Genomic DNA, 21,549 nt, shown 5'->3' with positions numbered 1-21,549 from the left:
AGATTCTCTAGGCTAATGCAGAGTGAGTATGAAATGAGCATGATGGGAGAATTGAGTTACTTCCTTGGCCTTCAAGTTAGTCAAAGAAGTGATGGTATTTTCATCAGCCAAACCAAATATGTGAATGACTTATTGAAGAAATTTGGTATGGTGGATAGCTCACCAGCATCCACACCAATGTCTATTGCAACAAAGTTGGATGAAGACAAGAAAGGCAAGAGTGTGGATATTTTAAGCTATAGAGGGATGATTGGATCATTGTTGTATTTGACTGCTAGTAGACCAGACATCATGTTTGCTACTTGTCTATGTGCCAGATTTCAAGCCAATCCAAAGGAATCACATTTGATGGCTGTCAAAAGGATTTTCAGATACTTAAAGGGAACTCCAAACTTGGGATTATGGTATCCTAAGGGAACTGGTCTTGAAGCTGTTGGATACACAGATGCAGATTTTGCTGGATGCAGGGTTGATAGGAAAAGTACTAGTGGAAGCTGTCAATTTCTTGGCCAAAGACTTGTGTCCTGGTATAGTAAGAAACAACAATCTGTGTCAACTTCCACAACTGAGGCTGAATATATAGCTGCTAAAAGTTGTTGTGCTCAAGTGCTTTGGATTAGAAATAAGCTAATGGACTGTGGTCTAGTGTTACACAAAATTCCTATTATGTGTGACAATACTAGTGCCACATCTATAGTAGCTAATCCAGTTAATCATTCTAGAACAAAGCACATTGATGTTAGGTACCATTTTATCAGGGAACATGCTGCAAATGGTACCATTGAGCTCATTTTTGTTCCAACAGAAAAACAATTAGCTGACATTTTTACTAAACCTTTGGATGAAGCAACCTTCACTAGACTTGTGAGTGAAATTGGAATGCTCAATTCTTCATCCTAAGGCAAGAACTCAGCTAATGTTTTGCAGCAGATTAATTTCTAATAAATCAACCTAGTTTGATTTAATTGGAAATTAACTGAAATATGAATTATAAATATTTCAGAATCTCTGTATATTTATTTTTCTTAAAAAATCATAAATTAACTTAGAATATTTTAAAATTCTAAGTAAACTGCTTAATTGTTAATTTACAGCTTAAATTTGTAAAAATTAGCACAAGGCAGAAAAACAGTACTCAAAAGTATAGAGAAATGAGTTTTCGATAAGTCAAAATGACTTATCGACAAGTCATTCTGGAGTTCTCGAGTGAGTCCTCGATAAGTCTATTTACAGACTTCTCGAATGACTTTTCGATAAGCTTTATTATGACTTATCGATAAGACCATGCAGAGTTCTCTAATAGTATTAATTCACAGAGTTCTCGACAAGGATATTTTGAGACTTATTAATAACTCAGAACTAAAATAATTTAATTCAATGAATTATTTTAGACAAATACTTTTAGAAAATTTATTCTGATTTTAATTTGATTCAATTCAAATAAATTAGAACTGGGTATTTATCAGAGTTCTCGATAAGTCATCTTTGACTTCTCGATAAGTTTAATATCAAATGTTTATTTGACTTCTCAATAAGTATTTTACTTTTTCTATAAATACCCAGACTTCTCGCTACACACACTGTACTTACACCTTCTCGAGATCTCAAGTGACCTAGCTTTTAGACAAAAGGCGATTTCTCTATCGTTTTTGCTCCTTTCTCAAGACTTTTTCTTACCCACTACTTCTAATCACTACAATGGCACAAAACATTGTTAGAGCTATCATTCCAGAGAAGGGAACTAACTTTATTGCTTTTTTTGATGCTAACCAAGCCCCTGATAGTTTCAAGGGGTTTGTGAAGTTTCTTTCTGAATCCTACATTGCAGGTGCTTTAACTGCAAGTCCTGTGCTGTACTTGGACGTTCTTCATGAATTTTGGACATCAGCTATAACTAGGACAGTTGTTCTAGAGAATGTCACTTCTATGGTGGTCACATGCACAATTGGAGGCCAGGAAATTGAGTTTTCAGCTGCTGTTGTGAATACAGCCCTGGGATTGCCAACTGAGAATTATGGAGATATGCCAACTGCAGATGAGCTAAGTGAATTCATGGACTTCATCAACTACAGTGGCTCAATCAACTTGGCAAGCCTGAATAGAACAAACCTTAGGAAGGAATGGTCCTTTGTGTTTGATTCTGTAGTGAGGGCTTTCACTTGCAGAAAAACTGGCTTTGACAACATCTCAAGTGTGGTACAGAAGCTGGTGTTCTCAATAGCTTACAACAGGCATCTGAATGTTGGAGGTCTAATTCTAGAGGAGCTGGCTACCAGGCTTACTATGCCTTTGAAGAATAGAGGTAAAGAAATCTTTTTACCAAGGTTTATTATGTCTACTTTAGCTCATAAAGTCAATGACATACATTTGTTAGCTGATATTGATAGTAGTAGAATTGGCAATTGCAAGCAAGTATCCAAAATCATATTTGGCTCACTTACTTCAAAGAATAAGGTTAGTGTAAGTCTCAGAATCACTCCAATTATGTTGGAGAGATTCAGGACTTATCCTTACCCTATGCCAGACATGAGGGCTCCTAAATTTGCTAGTTCAGCTATGGTTCCTGAGCCTGTGGAAGCACAAACACAGGCACACCAACAGGGACCTTCCAAGGATGCAACCCTTTCTTTTACGTCACTAGATGTTAGCAAACCAACCACTTTAGTCTCTCAAAAGACCGAAGTGAGTAAAAAGAAGAGAAAGGAATCAACCCTTGTTGTTGTAAATGAGAGTGAAACACTTCAAACTGAACCAGAGTCACCCTTGGTCAAGAAACCAAAGAAGAGTAAGTTATCAGAGTTGACCACTCTAGACACCTCTGTGTCCTCCCAAAAGGGCACAGTTGAATAAATGGGGAGTAAACAGTTACTAGATGCATCCTCTCAATAGGGTGTATCTATTCAAAAGAGCATTCACCCCAATGTATCTTGTACTGAGTCAGCACAACCTGCACCTAGAGTGTATGGTAGAAGAAATAAGGATGGCACACACAGTGAGGGCACATCACTTGAAGCTCCCTCATCTATTCAAGGGGAGCTGCCAACACTCATAACTGAGCAAACTTTGGTATCAGAGCACTTGAATATGATTCTCAAGTGCACCAACACTCAAGTGATATGGTTCATGAAATTGTGCTCACCACCCAGAACCAACATCTAGATGGTGAGAGGCTACTAGCTGGGGTAGACCTTGATGACACCATCACAAATATGGGGGTTTCATCAGTTTTTACTGAAGACCCCATGGTCACTCTTGCACCTTCATGTGCACAATCATCTTCACAGATGAATAGGTTTGAGGGTAGTACTCTTGAGGGAGAGCTATCTAAATCCTCTCCAATTCAATTGGAGGTTCCTCTAGAAGGAACAACTCCCCTCAAAACCCTAGCTGAAATTGCCTTCACAGTTGAAGCTAGGAGTACAATTGCCAATGACCCTGTTATAGGAGAGGCAAGTTCATCACATTTATGTGACAGTGCTCTGCAAGGTGCACAAAGGTTTGAGGTTGGTGTACATGACAGTAACCCAGTAAAATCCTCTTCAATTCCAATGGAGGTTCCTACTACATGTGGTGAACAACAAACTGTCAAAACCACAGACTTGTCTATAAGTCAAACTGTAACCTCAGTCACAGGTGGTAATCTGGACATTTCTCAACAGCCTTCCACATCTCAGTCCAACCAACCACATGTTATGGCTCAGTGGCTACAAGATATGGAAGCTCAGCCTTCTACAATTGATGACATGTTGGTAGATCAAATATCAGGCTTGGCCAATCTTTCTCAGCAATTGCTCACTTCAGACATGGGGAACCAGGACTATCAAGCTATACTGCTATGCTTCAATGAAGAGGTTGAACAACAGAAGGAGAAGATAGTAGATGAGGCTGAAGATGATGGAAATGTAGATGCCTGGTTGTCTGGTGACCATGTGGCAGAAATGGATGAAGTTTTGGCTAGATTCAGGAGAGAATACATAACCATCTTGGGCAGCAATGCTAAAAATCTCACTCCTCCTGAAGTCTATGATGCCATTATGGATGTGCATAAAGCTCAACTCAAGGCTTTCCATCTGTTTGGAAAGGCCCTTGAAGTAAAATTGACTGGACATGAAGATAAAGTCAGGAGGTTGATCAAGGAAAAGATGGATGACATTGTGCCTTCTTAAAAGGATATCAAAAATCAATTCCAGTCTTTCACTGAGCAAATGTCAAGGATGGATCTGGCCTCCATAGAGAAGGAAGTGTAAAAAATGAGGAGCTCTTTCAAGGCCCTGTTTGATCAAGTTCAAGCTCATATCACAAATTCAAATGATACCAGGGTCAAGCTAGATCAAATTCATTCTGCTAGGTATGAGCCTTCATTTCTTCTCATGGAGGGTGTGAGAAAAGCTGTTGATGAACACTTTGGGTCCTTCTCAGCCAAAACCTCTACTCCTCAGATACAAGAACTTCAAGATAAAATTTCCTCACTTCAACATTCCAACTCAGATTTATCTTCACAAGTCAGAGCTCTAACCACATTGGTTGAGAGTCAACAGCATGATATTCAGGCCCTAGTGGAGTCCCATAAGTATTTACAAATGCAGAATACAGTTGCTTTGGGAGCCATTATGGGAAAACTCAACATACCACTGCCAGCATTGCCTGAAGCCGTAATACCTGAGTTTCCTACTCCCCTACTCATGCCTGTCACCAAGACTAAGGGGGAGATAGATGCAAGGCTAGCCCAATCAACACTCAAAAGTCAAGAACAAGGTCTAGAACAAGAGAGGCTCCTCATGGCTGCTCAAGGTCCAGGAATGACACAAGAGTTTGACAATTTGCTCACTGGACTAAGGAACTCTCTCAACAACAACTTCTTCACTTACAGAAAGACCTTGGAAAAGACTATCAATTATATCAGGGTGCTGTAGATCTCAGTCAAGGACCAGTTTTTGGAGAAAAGAATAGTGATCAATCTTAATGATTCTGGTGTAGATAGATGTATGCAAGTCAACTTCAATTATCTAGTTTCTAGAAGAGCATCTGAGATAGACATTTTGATTAACAAGGTCAGAATGATCAACAATGAAGAGAAAATGCTACTAGCAGAGTTGAAGAAGGCTCAAGAAGCTGCATTCCCATAAGCCTACCTACATCCAAGCAAAGGGGTGCACTATATCTGCTCTACAACCAAGCAACTAAAACATTTCCTAGTACCTAAAAACTGTGTCATGGCCAACAGAAGACTGATAATGGTGCTTGAGACGGGACTGAAAAGTAAGAAATTGAAGACTAGTGAAGATGAAGCTATGATGAAGATTCTGAGGAGGCACATTGATAACTCTGAAGCCAATTTGCCTAAAACTAAAATCAACACAGATGACTTGGGTGATGATGAGTAGAAGAAAGATGGTCAAAATCCTTCTGGCTCAAACTCAAGTCAATCTAGTAAGGCAATTGGTGGAAAAAGTGATAGTGAAAAAAAAGAGAAGAAAAGTGGATCTGAGACTCAAAGGAGGGATGGAAGGAGGCAAAGACAAAAAAATGATACCTCACAATCTCTCAAAACCCTAAATATCCAAATACCAACTGCTAAAACTTCACAATCAATCTCAACAGAAACTGCTCAACCTCAAATCTCTAAACCCAAATACTTCTACAAGCTCAGTACAAACTCTCTTCTCAAAACTCAAATCACTCACAACTATACTTCTCTGAAAAGACTCAAAACCTTACCTTCATTTCAGCCACCCCTTAAAATACACTTCAAAACAGTTGGAATAGGTCCAAAAGAAGCCAAGGTCAAAAGGAGATTAAGAAGACAAAGAAGAGAACAACTGATAGCTGAATCTCCCAATGATCATGGATTTCAAACCTCTAATATTGTTTATTCAGATGAAGACTACTTCCAACAGCTAGCTGAAAGAATTGTCAGAATTTGGGTTGTTAACATTAGAGAAGTCAGAATCTACTACAGTGATGGGTCCTTTGAAAAGCTTGGAGATAGACTAAAGGATTCTCTCTCAATTGTTGAACTGAAAAGGGTGATAAGCTTGTTGAATGGTAAAGATTCAGCCACTAAGGCATGGAGAACATTATTGGCAGTGTTTGTGGTTAACTGAGAGGAGATGAGAGATAAGCATAAAGAGTTGCTAGCTGAAAGGAGGAGAAAGTATGAGCATGACATTGATGAGTATATCAGAATATCAGAAGAGTTGAAGGCAGCAGGCAAGGGCAGAATATCAAAGGATGGAAGATTTCTGAATATAAAAGCTAGCTCTTTGTCAAGATACATGATAGGGCTGTTAGCTAGTTATCCTAAGCCAGATTTGCTGAAGCTAATAGAGGCTCTAACTGACACCCCCATCCTAGAAGAATTGGAAATACTTGTGTAAATTAAGAACATAATTGAGAATGAATCAGACAGCTCAGTCTTTACTTAATTATTGTAAACTGTCAAATATTCATTGTACAAGTGTTGTATCAGCTTTTGTATCATTTTGTTTTCATTCTTTTAACTTGGGGTTAGTCTTGTTAATAGGCATGAATTTGTGACAAACAATCTTCTCACAAATTGGGGGAGATTGTTGTGCAAGACATGCCTGTATCATAACAAGACTAAGTCATACTGACAACCCTAAGTTTAGTTGTATTATAACCTTAATCTGTAATTCATACTTGTAACACTTAATGTTTGTAAAATATAAATGGAGCAGACTGGAGTATTTTTCTCTAAACAGTGTCAAGCCTAATAATTCTATCTGGAAGAAGATCAAGAAGGTCATGCCTCAGAAGAATTATGAAGAAGCTTGGAGTTGAATAATTCTGTTTGGTGAAAAACATTCTAAGTCAAGATCTCTACAAGTCACAGAATTAGTGTTATAGAGAAGTCATTCGAGAACTCAGAAAGACCTATCGAGAACTCAGGAATTGTCTATCGAGAACTCAGGAAATGCTATTGGAGATATCGATAAGTCAGATACCCGTTCGAGAACTCAAAGATATCGACAAGTGTACATTCATTAGAGAACTCTGAGTTATCGATAAGCCAAAGTCCATTAGAGAACTCTGAGTTATCGATAAACCAAAATTCACTAGAGAACTCAGAGTTGTCGATAAGTCAAGTCAACAATGAAGTTTTAGAGATATCGACAAGCCAATATGCCTATCGAGATGTCGAATTCTCTACAGCTTAATTGGAGATCTCGAAGTGAAGAAATTTCTCTAAGTACAGAATTGCAGAACAGTTCAATATCCAAGGTTGCAAATCAATAAACAATTCACACAGATGGATTGACAAGTCTACAAAAAGCAGCTTGAGAGATGTGAAAGATCAATGACAAAGATTAACCGACAGAGGAGATTAAAGTAAACACGGGATGCTAAAGATATGCTAAGCCAGAAATGGAAGATTTGCTTTTTTATAAATAGAAATGACAAGTGACAGTTTAGAAAAGCTAATAGCATGTTTATTACACAATGTGTAAACCAGCAGTTAACTGAGTTATAAAGTTAACACTGGTCCTTAGTCAAAATAAGGAGAACCAAGATAGAAATTCGAGTATTCTCTCTCAAGAAAGAAGCTAAGTTCTAAAACAAGAACTTAGAGATTTTGTAGCAAAACACTGCTTGATTTTTAATATAAAATTAAGTGAGTTTTGAAGATCTTTGTTCTACATATTTACATTGTTATTTATGTTTAACATCTACTCCACAAAATCATTGATAACAATCAACTGCTAAACTCAGAGCAAAACCAAAAGGTAAACATTTAAGCCAAAACACATTCACCCCCCCCCTATGTGTTGTATTCATACCTAACAGTCAGATTTTCAAATTTAATCTATAGATAATTATTCCAGTTGGTTAAATTTGTATTATTTAATCTTAACTATATAATATATATTTTAGTTAGATTTCAATTTAGAGAATAATATTTTTAATTTCTATAATTATGTAATAACTTAATCAACTTTATGTTAGTTTTTACTCTTTTATGTTTTGTATTAGATAGAAGCGAAATTGGAGGTGCGGACACGATGTAGCTGGTTTAGGACCGAAAGTCAAAATTTTGGATCAATCAAATAGTTAGTTTGAGCAAATACTTCTGATAAGTGGTCATACTTTTATTTATTTCTTCAGGTGTTCTCTTTTCAGACCTTAAGATATTATTATCTAAACTCCTGGGGCCATCATGCATGACATTCGGTTAGATTATAAAATTTATTATATAAAGCAAACTCCTTTCTCTTTATATTGTTTCTGAGTACAATTTATGTTTGAGATTTTATATCTCCGATAAAAAAAATATTTTTAACGTGACTTAGTGAACTCTCACCAATATAATTATATATATATACATATATATATATATATATGTTGATATACTTCAAAGATATATTCGTTATTGGCAATAGTTCATAATTGAGTAAACTAAGAAATATTGTAGCAAAAAAAAATGCTAAAAATTAAAACTCAAAATAAGATCATATTTTGATCATGCACCTAGGAAAAGAAAAACTCTAGAATAATAAAGATTGCATAAATTGAGAATTTTTTTTAAAGGGTATGATATCGAGAAGTCCAAACATAACTATGTCGAGAGGTCCACGACTGATATATGGAGAAGTCCAACCACTATGTCATGAAGTACTTACACGTAGAAGTCTGGTTTTTCACTATATTGATAATTCCATTATATCCTGAAGCCTCTTAATTAATAATAACATTATTTTTTTCAAAATATAGCAATTCATAAGAGTTCATGACATGGGTACTTAGCCATTTTTAAGGTTGATGACAAATAAATTTTTAAAGATTTTGCGAGGGACAAAACTGATTAACATGCGCACATGTAATGACCTATTTCTACAAAGTACACATGATAAAGATACAATCAAATTTGAAAATAAATTTATGAGAAAAGATTACCAATGTTATATTGAAATGATATAGGAAATTATGAATGGAATGGTCTTTGGTGCAAATTAATCATTTTGATATAAACAATTTCTAGTAAGTTAATTATCTTATACAAAGTAATGCAATTTTTGTAAAAGAGGTTTGAACAATTTTTCATAAAATATGCAAACCATTTAAATATTATGATGAAAAACTTAACTTTAATTGTTAAGCTTTGTCATTGTAATATTTCAAGTACTCTCTTAGAGAAAAAAAATTAAAAATAAAATTTTGTATACAAATTTTAGCATTATTTTGATCTTATAAATTATTAAATTGATATGATAAAATATTATATACGTAAATCTTAAAGTACAATTCTGAAAGGATATCATCGATATATTATTTATTTTGATATTTGTACGATTAAACATAAAATTAAGAACACATAGATTCTCTCCATCAGGACATGAATTTAATTGATCAAAATCAAAGTCAAAAAGTCAAACTAGCAAAATCACGTCTTTTAAACAGATAAAAGAGATATTCCATTCCTGCAAAATATCAAAACTATATCTTTATGGAATATATCTCTAAGGCAATCATCAAAGAAAAAACAATAAGATATGATATTTTTAAAATCTGTCTTGCAACAGGAATATGGCAACAAACTTGAATAAGGAATATATCAGAAATATTCTTTAGAGGTCTCGTGCTATATCAAAATTATTTAACTCTTCGCTCCAAAATATATCTCTACATATATAAAAAGAGTTTTTATTCAAATTTTATTAATATTCATTGTTGGAATATTAATATCCAGTTCTGCAAATCATTTCTGTATACTTACAGTAATTTTCTCGTGGTTCGTAAAATCAACATTTCTCGGAGAAAATTATTCAAAAATACTAAAACACATTTCCTATCATCCAAATATATTTTATATATTAGGAAATATATTTTAATTATTTATTCAAGTCAAAACTTTGGTCAAAAGATCCATCTCCTTTATTTCAAGACCAATGATATTTTCACTCGGAAGAAAGGCTGATAAGAACAGTTTTATTTTAGATAAAATACTTCCACATGCTATAATGACTTGAAATTTGGTATGGATCATTTAAATGGTATTTTATAAGTATGGTAAAAATTTTGTAGCATTCAGAGAATTTTATCCGGTCACAAAAATCGAGGCAGTTGGTCCCACAGTTGACCTAGTTACCATTGACTAAAATTGACCAAAACTTGCAGGACATCATTTTATATTATTTAAGTAATTATCATATTTTTATGGTATTTATTTAGGAGTTTTCAAGATGGTAGTAATTAATGGTGTTTAATCCTTAATTAAGTGATTAAACAATGATTAAAAGAAAAGGAAAATATATATTTATTCAAATATATTAGCTGAGATTTTGAACCCATAAAATTATTTGTCTCATATGGCAAGTTGCAAAGAAACACACTTACTTTCCATGTCATCAATCCAAGTGACATACACCATCCATCATCCATTTTTCTCAAATCTCCACCATTCAATCCACCCAACTTCTCCTATAAATAAACCCCCACCCCAACCCATTTTCTTCAAGCTAAAGAGCCACAAAGTTGCTGGAATTTTTTCAAGAAGTGTCTCTCTTCATCTCTTTCAAATTCTTTACACACACTTCTTCTCAAAAACCTTCTCTCTCTTCTATATACTTACACATATACAAGGTTTTTGAAAACCAAGCTTAACTTCACCCAACCAAGATTTATCCCACCAAGTGAGCTCATCCACTACCACTTCCCGGCCTCCCGAAGGGCTGCCCAAGTTCTACCAAAGTGCCAAAATCCGGCCGAACCTCCGGCGAATTTTTCCGGCGAACTTTTCCGACCGTTCTTCAAAAGTGGTAACTTTTAGCTTCTTATTTGAGTTCTTTTTATTTGAGCTTTGTACTTAATTTCTATACTTCATCTTAAGCTCTAATAGAAGATCCCTTATAAACAAATTTCTCAAGAGAACTAAGATTCGAACTCGGAATTCGAATAAGTACTTGATCTTCACATAAATCATCTTAAGAAGAAGATCTATAAACAAAAGTACTTCATCTCCTAAAGGGAGATTATATTTGATCCAAGTTCACGAGTTAGCCAATTATTTTTATTATTGGACCTTGGTTAACAATTATTCGTGCACATAAAATATTACGAAGTAAAGTTAAATCCCTTCTAACTTCTCTAGTGTTCCGAGGGATTATAACTCGATCTATAAACACTTTGTAATTTATCAAATATCAAAACGGATTAAGTTCACGAGTTAGCCAATTACTTGCACTTTATTTAATTGGATCATGGCTAACATATTTCGTGCACATAAATTATTATGAATCATAGTTTTAATCCCTTCTAACATCTTTCGTGTTCCGGGGGATTATAACTCGATCTATAAACACTTCGTAATCATCCGTTAAAATTAAGGACGAATCAAATCCATGAGTTAGCCAATTAATTTCACGCTATTTAATTGGATCTTGGCTAACACATATCGTGTATATAAATAATTACGAGTCATATCGTATAAGCCCCTTATAACATCTTTCAGTGTTCTGTGGGGTTATACTACGATATCTATAAAATACTCGTAATTATTCGTCCAAACTTCGAAAGCACAATCTTAAGCCAATTACTTGCACTTAACTTATTTGGATCTTGGCTAAGACTCATAAATCTTATAAATGTGCTTGAAGATAAAAGAGTATACTTTGACCTTATAATCGTCAATGTACAAGTATACCTTAAAACCTTAAGTTGATATACTTAAAGGTAAATTACAACTTCGAGGTTGTAATTAAAGTATTCTTCGATCTATAAATACTTAATCGAAAGAAGAAGAATACTAAAGAAGTCATAAGCCATAAGTGCTTATTATAAAAAGACTTCTCATATTACTCCACAACTTTATTAAATCTATAAAGGAGTAATTATAAATATACTTGACCATCTTGTAGTATCCTAAGTCGAGTATAACTAATTAGTTTTAATATTCTTATTTGGATATTATACTATTTGTGGGCCAGTACAGTAACATACTAGTTCAAAACAAACCTTTCTCTACTTGTTTTGTTTCGTGGATTGTCTTATTAGTTTTGTAGTGAGGTGAAGTGACGTGAGGTGATTCTCGTTCTAAGACCCAATACCTAGACGTACTAACGGGGAGTTAGTAGTCTTCGCACCGTGAAGAAGCGGAAAGACCCAAGATCGGATCCCTAAGATCCAAGACCAACAAAAGCTAAGAAATCCAAGTCCATACAAAGTTTCTACAACAACTTTGAAGAAATAACGGGAAGTTATTGTCTAAGATAAGTTGTGTAGGTATTACATTTATTTTGAGGTGGTGACCCTTGTGTTACGCACCAAGACAAATACTTGTAAGGGTGTAAAGGCTTCTCCGCCTACTAAAGGAGCGAGTTTATTATAAGGGAAAATCCCGAGTCTGGGAGAGGAGCTCGAGGATTGGAGTAGGGGTGAGCGAATCTATTAGAGGTTGCGCATCGCGAACCAGGATAAAATTACCGTGTGTTATTTTTCTTTCCTTGCACTTTATTTTCCGCACATATAAACTGCATAACCACTCGGTAAAGTTTTTAAAAGGGATAAATTATTTTAAAACCCCATAACAATTTTTAAATTGGTAATTAAGCTATTCAACCCCCCTTCTAGCTTAAAATTACCCTCTTACGGGACCTTACAAATTCAATTAAGAGCAAAATGATATTCAGTAAACTACTATAGTATTTTGTAATTTACAAGTACACTATATGTTTTTACAATAAAATTGCACTCATTGCGATGTCTAGACCTGTCAAATTATTTGTATCGTGTAGAATTGTGTCGTGTCCTTTCATATTTTGTGTATTTCATGGGTTGAACTGAAAACGATACAACATTTATTCATGTACCCAATCTAATGACACAATTATAGTTATAAAAATGACTAAACACAACACAAACTGAAGTACATGCATTTTTTTCGTGTAATTTCCGTTTACACGAAACCGAAATGATACGACCTTGTACACAAATAAACGAAACCATGAAATGTACACAAAATAAATACGATCTGATACACAAATAATAAAATAAAATTTTAAAAATTACATCTTTGTTCAAATTATGGTTTAAAACAAGCCAAAGTCACATAAATCTAAAGATAAATTCATGTGATATTGTCTTCATTTCATAGCTCCAGTCTCCAGAACAACAACAAAACTTCATCCCTTGAATAAATAAAAATTCATTTAGCATATAAATGAGAATATAGCATTACAAAAAGAATATAACACATGAAATATCATTGTAAAATCCATAAATTACAGTGCATTCTGCAGGCCTTGCGTCTATTATATTCTTTATATTCCTATTGAACAATATTTCCATAGCAGGAAACAATCTTTATGGCAAAAATTTTACTACTTTAAGCTTGTCCAAGATCTTAATTGCTATGAGATCAAAATTGACACACTACTGATCAATTATCACTGATCAAGCTAGGCCAAAATAATATTGTAGAGATTCACATCTTTTGTCTATACCAATGGGTAACAGTGCATGTACATTTGCAATTCTCAAATAGAAATACTTGAATGCTTGTGTGATTTTTTTCTTTATTTTTTTCATAAAATAAAACGAGGAACTAGTCATAAAGTTCAAATATGATCAGTTCTATAAAGTGCATATGAGCACTACGACGTATATAATATCATTGCAAGATTCTTGAAAAATCAAGAACCAAATAAAATACAAAGCCTACATATAGGTAAGTTTGCAACCAATAAATCTATCATTATAGCTGTTGAAACGTAAATTAAAATACATATCATTTGTCTACCATTGTTCAGATCCTTCATGAACTAGTCTGCACAATTAGTTCAAAAACATATACATAATGGTGATTGACCAGAAAGGAGTCCTGAAGTTTATCATCAAATTTATACGATGCAAATGCGCAAATGCAAATATCTAAGAAATAACAACTAATTTTAATAGAAACGAATGCTCAAGTGAATTGGTAATAATTAAAGTTACATTTAGTTTCTCTATTTTGATAGTTCACTCACATTGAAGCCGCATCTTCTCCGATTCAACGTGAACAGAAGACGTGGCGAGCGTGGCTACGTGATTTAATATGTTGCACAACCATCGTTTTAAAGTAACCGCCTTTAGTTCAATTCAATCACACCATTGTATGCACATTAACAAGTTAATAAAAGCTCTCGTCTTCTATCAAATATTAAATATGTATAAAATAGCTGGTGATTGGTCAGAACATAAAACTTATTACAAAAAAGTAAACATAAATGCAAGCTAGATCAGTTAGCAAAAAATCAATTACCATAAATAGCAGGATCAATGTCATCTTTAATTCAATTCTCGTGATTTCTTGCGTAAACTTTTACAATGAATATTTATGAAAAAATACAAGAAATATAAAATAAAGTATATGATATCAGCTATTTCATTATTACCTAAAAATATAGTACAAATTATATAAAAAAGTAGATTACCATCTTCGTGCTTTAGTTTTCAATCACAGGTATAAATTAAATTCTCCAAAATATTGTGTGCTATCCAAAACTTTTCCACTGACACTAAAACCCGACTCTGATGCTACAATTGAAATAGGTATTGACAGCATATCTCGAGTCATAGGTATTGATAGCATGATTCAACCATTTTCCTCCAAATACCAGTTTAGTTCAGTTTTTTTCACGGTGGAACTGGGATCATTATCAAAGGAGTCAAATTCCTAATAAAGAACAAAATCTTTATTTAAATAGCAGAATCTTCATTACATCAAGTCTTTAATTGTCTATTAAACTTCCAGGCTCACTTTCGTGCACAACATTGTACGCATGTATTTTGTCCTTGTATATGTCATGTAAATTCTTAAAGGTATCATGGAGTTTTGTTTTTTAATAACAATTATCTGTATAAAGCACTTTATTGCAAAACTCCACGAATTGAGTCTTGTATTGAGGATCAAACACAACCGCAATAACAAGAATCATGTTATAATCCGACAAATACTTATCAAACTTTGGTTGCAGTTTTATATCCATTAATTTTGCCTCAAAATTTACATTAAGAATAACCTTCTTTAGTGTATGTAGAACTATGAAAATATTTGAAAAATACAAATTAATCGTTGGACATTTTATGCCCGGGTAATAATCAAGTAAAGTTATAAAAAAATCAAAAACCTACAAATTCCCTCAATTTTATCTAATTCGTCTTTTTTCAAAATCATGCTTGTAGTTAGAACCACTTTATTACAAATGAGTAAATAACTATAGTAAAATGTATTATCAAGTATAAGGCGGGTTGAATTCCTTATTTCTTTTTCTAAACCTACAGTCTTAAAATTTTTCCTTCCACATTGGGAATCTTTAATAAACTTAACCGATTTTCTTATCTTAACAACCGATGCATTCATATCTTTTAAAGTTTTTGCACAGCCAAACTGAGAATATATGCACAACATCTAATGCATGCATACAATCTAATATGAAAAAACTTTTCTCTAAAAAAGTAAACGATTCCTTAAATTTAATTGTGTTCTCAAAATACCAAAAAATTAAATGTAAAATAATTAAAACTCAAGATTTATTCACATAATAATTTATATATTTTATCAAAAATAGTCATTAACGTGACATGTACGAAAAATTCAGCAATTTTATACTCATAAGTTGCAACAGAAGTACATAAATCAGAAGTTAAATATACCCTATTACCACGACTTTGTAACATGTTTCACAATTTTTATTTTACAACTTTATTATAATTGAGTAATATATCATTTTGCGACGTATTTCCACTCACTAAAATAACTCTTAGATTTGCATATATAAAAAGGCCTCTTTGAAAGTAGTTTTCGGATTTGCGGTCCGAGCGGACAATAATACACGAGTTGTTTGAAATATTTATTTTATTTTTGGCGGAGAGTTGTCCATTGAAATACACAACTTGACCGAAAACATATACTATATTTTATGATAAAATAAAATTGTAAGAGCCGAAAAAGACAATAAATATTAGGACCAAAAACAGTTTTACAACCCAACATAAAATAAGTAATCGGGCCCATATACCATGGGTCCATGTCCATCCCTTCTTCTCTCATATATAAAGGGGGAGCAGAAATCGCGAGAACTCATAGAAAACCCTCTGAAGAAGAAAAACAACAACAAAAGCAGCAGCAGCAGCAGCACATCATCAACGAACGGCAAACATGGACCCGGTGGGATCAATTGTAACTCATATCCAAGCTCTATCTGCCCAGCTTGATGAACTCGCCACTTTTCTCAAGCGTTCTCAGAAGCTAATTCGCTCCGAGTCCACTCGTTTGTTTTCTGCACTCCCTCAGCTTGATCCCTCTATTCATTCTCTCGGCTATCTCTTCATTCTGTATGTATATCCTTCCCTTTATTATCTATATATCATCAAATCTATACGTGACTTTTATTTATTTATTTATTCGCAATTGTTTTGTTTTGTTATTTTATGTATGTGTTTTCACCATGATTGTTCATATATACTGGTTGATTATTTAGATGTTTGAAGCGATTTTTTTTTTTAATTACGAGTGTAATGTTCGTAAATTTTGATATAGGTTATGTATGTTTAGAATCTACAAGGTGAACTAATTTAATTAATTGTTTATACGTGAATGTTTATGATTAGTGAATTCCCTAGGTTTATGGAGTCTGTAGGTTAAGATGCTTACTACTGGAAATTAACTATATATGTGTGTTAGTGTGTGCGGGCGGGAGAATTTAATAGGTTTAATAATTGCAGAATTTTGGTTGGAAAACAAGTCGAAAACCCTAGAAGTAGACTGTGGATGAATCTAGCTGAATTTTGATGAGGACGTTAATGATCCACGCAATTTGGCAATGTGGGATTGTGAAGTAACACTCTTTATGGCTATGAAACATATCAAATTATATTGGTAGTAGCATGTAGTGTTTTATTAGGTTATTGCCCGTAAAGATGTCCTTTTGGAAAAAATCGAGTTAAAAGTAATTGCACTTGTGTACAGTTCAAAACTATATCCACCGGTTATCTCAACGCATCGTATTAGATCTCTAGGCTATTGAACGAGGAGTATATTGGCAGTGTCACTATGAGCAGTCTTATATTTGCATATATGATATCTTTAAGTAGAGTGGTGTTTGCTAGTATTGATATCTTTTTTATTACACCATTTTATTTTGCACAACTAGGATTACTAATGCCTTTTGTATCAACAGGGATGCCTACACTTCAGATCCCAACACAAAGGAAAGAGCTAATGAAGTTGTTCCTGTTATTGCAAGATTCCTCAGAACTTGCTCAGCTAATCAAATCCGCTTAGCACCTGAGAAATGTATGAATGTTCACTATTTTAGATTCACTTTGATAATGTATATGGAAAATGCTTAGTTTGATATGATGATGGAATTTGAATTTACAGTTGTAGCTATAAGTAAAAGGTTAAAAGAGCTGGTGATGCTGCTGCAATCCCCCATACGAGGGGTCGCTCCTTTGCTGAATGCTATAAGAAAGCTTCAATCCTCTGCGGAACATTTTACTGTTCTACATCCCGAGTTTCTTCTTCTCTGTTTATCGGCCAAGTGCTATAAATCAGGTTTATCAATCTTGGAAGATGATATATATGAAGTTGATAATTTAAAAGACCTCCTGCTTTACGGCTATTACGGGTGAGTTCTTCAATCTAAACAGTTTCGTGCTCAATTGATGAATTTGTACTTGCATTGGTGAATGTAAGACTTAATATGTTAGTTGGTAAGGGATGGTTTAACAACAATTACCTTGAGATACAAAAGAGGTATCTGATCATTGCTTGAGTGAACAGTGTTGGGTTATTCATATATACATGTGCTTGTTGCCTTGTCCTGTAATATACTTACTAACCACTATTCCATTTCGCACAATCATAGAGGGATGATTTGCATCGGGATGAAGCGCTTTCGCAACGCATTTGACCTTCTGCACAATGTATTATTTCTTCTTGTTAGTTAATTTAGTATTATCTTACAGATATATGTGTTTAGTACAAATAATTATAATTGATTCACTGTTATAAACCTCAGGTCATTACTGCTCCTATGAACAACTTGAGTGCAATAGCTATTGAAGCCTACAAAAAATATATCCTGGTTTCACTCATTCACCTGGGGCAGGTTTGCTATCTTCTCTTTTATTTGAATTTGGAATAACTGTTGAACATTTGATAAATGTTTCGTTTAGAAATGAATAGCATGTTTGCTCTGCCCCTGGTTAAAAACTGTTACCTCTTTGCCTTCTGATTCTGTAATGCAGTCCCACCTTTTCCTATGGTATAAGAAGATGGTCCCTCGCTGGAAGTTTGGGAAATGAGATATTATCTTTTACATTTGATATACTGTGGTATAATTAATTTTCAAGCTAACTTTAATATGACTCTCTCAGCGATACTATTGTGTTTATAGTTTATACTTATTTGCTACAAGTATTAAATGACATTACTTCCTTTATAGTTTGTAGAGGGTTAAATATCAAATCCATGTTGCGTTCCAATGTATGTTTGATCACTTATTAAATTTTTGACTCAAAGTGATCATTATTTCTTAAATTGTCCATTCGTCTAGTAAATTTTAATTTTTAACATCAACATCTTAGTGGCAGACAGTTTTGCGTGGCACTTACGTGTCAGCATACACTTGTTCCAAGTCATTGACAGCTGATCAAAAGTTAACAGAATTATAAACGGATATCATTTTAGATGACTGAAAATATATTTGGCTTCAATGGTATGCATGTTCCAAACAAATAATTGACCACATTGAGTCGAGATTTGAATAATGACAAATTGATATTTTTTAAATGTAACGAAATATGACTTTGATATTAAACTGTTTTGTAGATGGCTATGTCAATATTTTTTTTAATCAGTTGTTCAAATCTTTGATTAAGTTTTGACTCTTAGGTTATATCTTTCTTGGTATTCTTGCTTTGGAAGTTTTCAACATTTTTACAAATGGGTCTTAAAACTTGTTTTCTGACATTTACAGTTGATGCCCGACTTTCCGAGGTACACTTCTTTTGTAGCTCGAAAGAATCTAAAATCTTTTGCACAGGTAATGCTTGGTCCACATAAAACTGATGTTTGGTATTTTTATTGTTTTTTTACTTAAAAATGTTACATTTTTATAACATAATCACTGCTGCTTATGGTAGGCGTGAACTGACTTGCACTCGCACCATTGTTGTGTGCACCTATATAGTTAGCAAGTTTAGATATAAGTTACCTTCAGGCTTGGATAATTCACTTTTAATTGTTGGATAAGATGAATTCATTGTCTTCAAACACTGTGTCTTATATGACCACCAGTGGCAAAATGGTGTCACATACTCCCGTCTGTTATTTTTGCACTGTGCCATGTGGTAAAGAGCAGCTAAATATTGGAGGGCTAAGTTTCAAATTAGAATATCCTATAACGTCTGAAGATGCATTTTATGGAATTAGCTCTTTGCCCTGGAATAGTTAGCAAGTTGCTACTGTGTTTGAGCAGCCTATTCTAAACTCTAGGATGTAGTCAAATGGGCGATTGTGGAAAAAAAATATCTTACCTCGATATACATTTTATGTACTTGCAAGCTCTTTTGGTCCATATTTCTGTCCAATATGTATTTATACCGTGGTTTCATTTGGGCAGCCCTATCTGGCATTGGCACTTGCCTATGGCAACGGAGAACTAACTGAACTAGAGAAGTGTGTTCATAAATACCATGAGAGCTTTGAAAAGGTGAGTATATTGGTGTTATAAGGTTTAATCTGTAAAATGGTGCATTTTGTAAGGAATCTTGAGATACGTTTCTTGCTTATTGTGATGTAATAATTTCATTTGCTTTTCAGGACAACAACTTTGGGTTGGTGAAGCAGGTCATATCATCCACGTACAAGAGAAATATTCAGAGATTGACTAAGACATACTTGACTCTCTCACTTCAAGATATAGCCAGCAGGGTGCATCTGCATAGCGCCAAGGAGGCTGAAATGCGTGTTCTTCAAATGGTAGTTAGATTATGAATTGCTGGCTTTTTATATTGCCCTATGTGATGGGTTTGGGTGCTCCCATTACTCATAATTTAAGTCTTTTATGTCATTATAGATCCAAGACGGTGAAATATTTGCTACAATCAACCAGAAGCATGGAATGGTTACATTCCTAGAGGATCCTGAGCAATATAAATCATGTGAGATGATTGAGCGCATTGACTCCTCAATTCAAAGGTATCTCCGCGAGTCTGTACTAAATGAAAGTAAATTGCATATGAACGATGCCACATTTTTTAAATTAATTTGAGCAAATTTTTAATTCGTATAGAAGTCCATTCAGTGTGCCTGATTAAGATATCTTCTATAACTCTTATAGCTACAAGTAAAAGATTATCATAAGCTGAACAACTGATATGCAAACAAAAAGCGCCAAACTCCAGTTTTTTCTTTTACTTTACTACTAATCTTTAATAACCTATAATGAAAAAGTTATATGTGAAATTTATCATTTATTTAATGTTTTGATCTAATTAGAATACTGGTCAGCGTCACTGATTTTTTTTTAATCTCTTATTATAAAGCAATATTATACTTGGTTCTCTACTCTACATGCTAAGTTTGTCTTTTGACCACTTGGTTCCAGGATAATGCTGATGTCAAAGAAGCTTACTGCTACAAATGAAGCATTGTCACGTGACCGTGCATACCTGTCAAGGGTAACTCTTTTTCCCCCATTTTCGTTTGCATTTCCTTTAGTATACACACAAGCACATTATTGTGACCGGAATGCCCTCCTTATTTAGGCTGGAAAGGACGGAAGGCCCGACTTTGATGACTATGATCCGGCTCCTCGTAACTTCATGTGAAGTGAGGAAGACTTGTTTTGTTTAAAAACTTCATGTGAAGTGAGTAAGACTTGTTTTGTTTCAAAACTTTATGTAAACCAGTTAAACTTGTTGCATTTAAAAACTTCATGTGGAACGAGAAAGACTTGTTGTGTTTAAAATGGTAGAAAATATATCGCAAACCCTTGTATTGTGGTGTAACTATTGAGAAACTCTTGGATAACACTCATGAGCTTTCATGGTAAAGTTAATTATATGTCAGGATAGATTTAATTTTCAGTTTTGTTTTTTATCTTCCAGTTTTAGATTTTGGGTGGAATGTCATGATATAGTTAATTATCATTTTTGTTTTCATCTTCCAGTTTTAGATTTTGGGTGGAATGCCATGATAGAGTTAATTATCAGTTTTATTTCATCTTCTAGTTAGAAATTTTGGGTGGAAAGAGGCTTACCTGAATTATCCATATTCTCTTTTGTACACAAAAATTATTCCCCAGAAAGTAAAATATATATTGCTTACACTAACTTCTAAAATGCAACCCGCACCCAGATTAAAAAAAAAGAAAAAAAATTAAACGACCTGGTTGGCTTTTGAAATATCTTTATTTTTCAGATGAAGCTATTTATGTTTATATGAAAAAATAATGCTTGTCTAAAAGTAGAATTTATATTTACAAAAGGTGAGTGGTTTTTTACCATTTTTCGAAATCAAGTACGGAAAATATCAAAATAATT

General features: G+C 33.8%; 1 protein-coding gene across 1 annotated transcript; it reads left to right on the top strand.

The window, feature by feature from the left end:
* The first annotated feature begins 16,068 nt into the window (after positions 1-16,068).
* On the top strand, positions 16,069-21,072 carry LOC141710671 (COP9 signalosome complex subunit 3-like). Its single transcript, XM_074513219.1, has 11 exons — positions 16,069-16,332; positions 17,178-17,293; positions 17,381-17,627; positions 17,868-17,925; positions 18,021-18,110; positions 18,981-19,046; positions 19,626-19,715; positions 19,826-19,984; positions 20,082-20,203; positions 20,613-20,685; positions 20,773-21,072. Exons 1-11 carry the CDS (start codon positions 16,157-16,159, stop codon positions 20,833-20,835), a joined length of 1,260 nt encoding a protein of 419 aa, XP_074369320.1. The 5' UTR covers positions 16,069-16,156; the 3' UTR covers positions 20,836-21,072.
* The last annotated feature ends 477 nt before the right edge of the window (positions 21,073-21,549 follow it).

Source organism: Apium graveolens, chromosome 3, assembly GCF_009905375.1.
Source record: "Apium graveolens cultivar Ventura chromosome 3, ASM990537v1, whole genome shotgun sequence".
Taxonomy (NCBI): Eukaryota; Viridiplantae; Streptophyta; class Magnoliopsida; order Apiales; family Apiaceae; genus Apium; species Apium graveolens.
This window is presented reverse-complemented; position numbering and strand designations above follow the sequence as displayed.